The 4,782-nt window shown below is 41.7% G+C and overlaps 1 protein-coding gene across 1 annotated transcript; it reads left to right on the top strand.

The window, feature by feature from the left end:
- Positions 1-3,026: 3,026 nt before the first annotated feature.
- Positions 3,027-3,824, top strand: LOC137363905 (probable G-protein coupled receptor 139). The gene has a single exon (XM_068027412.1). The coding sequence runs from the start codon at positions 3,027-3,029 to the stop codon at positions 3,822-3,824; it is 798 nt and encodes a 265-aa protein (XP_067883513.1).
- Positions 3,825-4,782: the final 958 nt, after the last annotated feature.

The raw sequence follows: 4,782 nt of genomic DNA, 5'->3' as shown, positions 1-4,782 counted from the left end.
CCAATTCTCGCAGTTATTTGTCTTCCTGGTACGTGGTTATACAAAGTCATTGATTATATTATAATTGCCACATTGTTTCTCAAGTGGAGTAACAGCTCAACCACAATATTCCCGTTTTCAATAATTTGGCTTATTCATGCATAATGCATTCTACTGAGGTGTCGCCTTGTTTATTCTGTTGTGAATATGCTTCCTTCTAGGCTCTGGATCAAACGTGACTATCAAAGGCGCCTGATGTAAATTATGTAACTTATCAATATCCACATAGAGTTCAATAACGCTGCACTTCAGAAATTATCCAATATTAGCCTTCAAATAATTAACAATATATGGTAATGGATTTCTAGTATTGCAAACAATGGACACTCTGCCCAATAACCTACTTTCTTGAACAGCATTTGTAATGAGAATTATGCAGTGTGAATATCCGAAAGGTTTGATAAAACTCAAAGTTGGATATGTTAAAGGTATTTCCATTAATTATTTATTGATATTTTGAAACAATAAAGCAGACATACATTTATGTAACGCTTCCCACAACTACTGGACCGACCAACCTGCTTTATAGCTAATGAAGTTCTCGAGCAAGCACGGCAGCCAATTTGTGCAAAACAACCTCCCACAAGTAGCAATCTGATAAGGATGTGGAGGCTTTGGAGAGGGTACAGAAGAGGTTTACCAGGATATTGCCTGGTCTGGAGGGCATTAGTTATGAGGAGAGGTTGGAAAAACTCGGATTCTTTTCACTGGCACGACGGAGGTGGAGGGGTGACATGACAGAGGTTTACACAGTTATGATGGCATGGACAGAGTGGATAGTCAGAAGCGTTTTCCCAGGGTGGAAGATTCAGTTACTAGGGGACATAGGTTTAAGGTGAGAGGGGCAAAGTTTAGAGGGTATGTGCGAGGCAAGTTCTTTACACAGAGGGTGGTGAGTGCCTGGAACATGCTGCCTGGGGAGATGGTGGAAGCAGTTACGATAATGACGTTTAAGTGGTATCTTGACAAATACATGAATAGGATGGGAATAGAGAGATACGGTCCCTGGAAGTGCAGAAGGTTTTAGTTTAGGCAGGCATCAAGATTGGCGCAGACTTGGAGGGCCGAATGGCTTGTTCCTGTGCTGTCCTGTTCTTTGTTATTTGTTCTATTGTCCTTTGACCCAAATATCTGTGTTTGGCATGTTGACTGACAGACAAGTATTGGTTCACACTCTGTAGATTAGTCTCATGTTTGTCTTTGACATAACCCATGGAAACGTTTACGCTCATCTGGCAGTCCAGACTGGTCCTGTGTATATCGTCTGGATGTGAAAGACGGCACACACAATAATGCAGCACTCCCTCAGTACTGCAGAGATGTATCATTCTAAAATGCTATACTAAAGTCCTGGAGAGAAAATTGAAGCCTCAGCCTTCGAAAGTAAAGGCGAAAGCAATACCCACTGAGCCACCGTGGATTTAGTCGTAATTTGCTTCAGCACCTTGAGTACTTCTGTTGTCTAATTATTGTGCTCAGTTCAATTATGACCTCCAACCTTGCAGTTGTAAATCTTGTCTTTAACTATCAATTCACTGCATTAGGAGCTGGAGTAGTTTGATATCATGTATTAGCAGGTTCCTTTATGTCGTTGGAAAACTTAAACTACCGCCGTACAAATTGTTAATAAACCCTCACTGTCACTCTGTTTAGGATCATATAGCTCACCAGTTCGAAACCTTGTTCACCGACAAATTCTCAAAGGAAATTAGGGATAGGAAATTAACGCTCGCCTTGTCAGCGACATCCACATGCCATGAACAAAGAACAATATGTTGCATCGTACTGTTGAACACAACGGAATCATTTATCATTAAACTCCATCTTTATTGAACCGCTGCCCTCTACACTTACAGATTTTTCTAACGGACGCATTACAAAATGCATTTTTGTTTATCTCGACCTGGTTGCCAGCATCTAGTTAAGAAAGCTTTATTTTCCAATTGCACCTTCACCCAGTCTAGTGCAGATGGCACCTTGCCCTGGCATTGTGCCTCTTTCAATTTCACTCCACACAGTGCGCATTGCAACTGCACGCAGCCCAATCACCATGACCAGTCTTTCCATTCTTTGATGGGATCTGGCTAGGGCAATATTTCTTCCCGATCTCTAATTGCTCTTGAGAAGGGGGAGATGGGCGGAATTTTTGAACTGTTGCAATCTGCGTGGTCTGGATACACCCTCCGTGCTGTTCAGGATGGAATTTCCAGGATTTTTCCTGAGCCGCGGTGAAGGAAATACAAATATATTTCCATGGTAGGATGGGGTGTGCCTTGGTGGGGGAGTTCCAGTGCTGGTGTGTCTGTGAGCCTGCTTCTTTTGTTCTAGGCCTTAGAGGACGCCCAGAGGACGCCTTAACCTTGCCGCTTCTTCTTGAACGCTCATCGTATATACTTTGCTTTTCAACGTCATCGTCCCTGGTGCACAAAACGCTGGTGCTTTAATGGAAGTTGTCACTTGGAGATAGTTTTTCTCTACTACGTTCCTTTCTTTCAAGTGAATCAATGGGACACAAACCACATCACTTCTTTACTTTCTTTCCTTTTTGAAAAAGAGTCATATCCAGCTCGACATGTTAACTGCTTCTCTCTCCAGAGATGTTCCAAGACTTGTTGACTATTTACAACACTTTTTGCGATTACTTCAGATTTCCAGGATCAACAGCATTTTACTTTTATTTTAGTTTATCCCAGTTACATTCTAAGTATCCGATAAAATAATGGTCATTTGCATTTCCTGAAGTTTAAAAGCATGTTCACGTCCAATAACACTGCGTAGATGAAGGGATTAATTTGCATTAATCAAAGTAGCAACAAATGAAATTGGACGCAAACAATCTTTGTTTTTGAAGGCATAACTGTGACTCTGAGTGAAAAAAAAAATCCAGTTCATTTCCTTCATCTGTCCCCCTGACAGTTAATGTGGTTGCGATTGTGATCCTTTCCCGAGGAAGGTGCGGTCTCTCCAAATGTATCACTCGCTACATGATGGCCATGGCAGCAGCCGATCTCCTGGTTGTTTTTACTGACGCCATTTTGAAGAACACATTTGAAATGTATTTCCCGGTTTCATTCTTGACCATTAGCCCTGTCTGCTGTCTAAATACGATGCTAATATATGTTGTCACATCAGCCTCTGTCTGGTTCACAGTAGCGTTTACTTTCGATCGCTTTGTGGCCATTTGTTGTCAGAAGATGAAAACAAAATATTGCACCACGATAATGGCAGCTGCTATTATTTGGGTAGTGCGTGCACACAGCTGTTTACTAAACATTCCCTGGTACTTTGCATATGAAGCTGAATACATAATGGACAATATAACTCGGGGTTGTGTCTTAAAACCGATCGTTTTCATTTCTCCTGAATGGGCCGTATTTGAGTTGTTTAATCTTATGTTAACCCCATGTGTTCCATTCATTCTAGTGTTAGTGCTTAATGTTCTGACAGTCAGGCGTATCGTAGCAGCCAGTAGAGTTCGCAGGAAACTCCGGCGCTGCAACAATGGGGAGAATCACAAGGATCCAGAGATGGAGAACCGAAGAAACTCCATCATTTTGCTCTTCAGTATCTCTGGCAGTTTTGTATTGTTATGGGCAACGCTGGTTGCATATTTTATCTCTCTGCGTACAACGGTCACTTTGTACTCTGGTTCCACTGAAGTCGAGGCCGTTGCATTCATGCTTGAGGTTCTCAGTTGCTGCACAAATACGTTCATTTATGTCTTGACCCAGGCTAAGTTCAGGGAGGAGCTGAAAAATGCAGTACTTTTTGAAATTATTAGTTAAGTTATTTAAACTATAGAGATAGTTGTCAACTTCGAATACTACTGCCATTGGTATATGCAGGAGAAAATGTAATATGTGTTTTGAAGGAACTAATATTATAGCAATACTTCAAATCAAGTTGAAACTATAAGGCAAACATTATAGTTTTCCCGAAAAACAATTCTACATTAAATGTCAACCCTTTGCTCACCTTTTATTGAGATGGTTAAAAAAAAGGAAAATAAACGAAATAAATACAGGACATGCCCGGGTTTTATTGTAGTGCTTGAAAGGAGGAGGTTTGCTGCCAGTTATATGCAGCATCACTTTCATTAGAAATGTTGTTCTTGTCAGAAGAGGCCTCATCATGCATTAACAACTGGAACATCTGTAATAAAATAAATTGTCGTACTGAAAAGTGACCTATCTCCCAGAAAGCCTCTCCTGGGGCATAGGGTAATCAGGGGTGGATTTCTTGAACAAGTGCAGTGAAAATATATTGACGGACAACCCAACAAATGGGACACCTGCAAAAAACTGACACTGAATGAGAAACTCAACTGATTTACACAGTAACATATGCATAATGCGCTCTGAAATTGGAGTTGCCAATGCCTGACAGGAGCATGTTTTGTGAAGGAATCAGTTTTGTTGGCATGAAACAAACTTTGCACAACATCCGGAGTGGCAGCGAAACTGCTCCACCTTTGGGTTTGAAAGCATTCCAGTTTGCTTTCCTTGTGATTCATTCAAAAACACGTTTGGTACAGAGATATGTGTTCATGATCAAGCAGACTACCTTCCTGCATTGACACTTGCTCATTGACAAAACGTTCGGGGAATTGCCAGGTAGAGGTGTGCAAAGGAAACCTGACCCAAATCCGAAAGCTGGATCTGGAAGCCTGACACAACTTGGCCCTGACACATGCCTTCGGATCCCGTCGGGGTCGGGTCGGGTCGGGTGGCAGGCCTGTATATC

Source organism: Heterodontus francisci, unplaced genomic scaffold, assembly GCF_036365525.1.
Source record: "Heterodontus francisci isolate sHetFra1 unplaced genomic scaffold, sHetFra1.hap1 HAP1_SCAFFOLD_261, whole genome shotgun sequence".
NCBI classification, from domain to species: domain Eukaryota; kingdom Metazoa; phylum Chordata; class Chondrichthyes; order Heterodontiformes; family Heterodontidae; genus Heterodontus; species Heterodontus francisci.
This window is presented reverse-complemented; position numbering and strand designations above follow the sequence as displayed.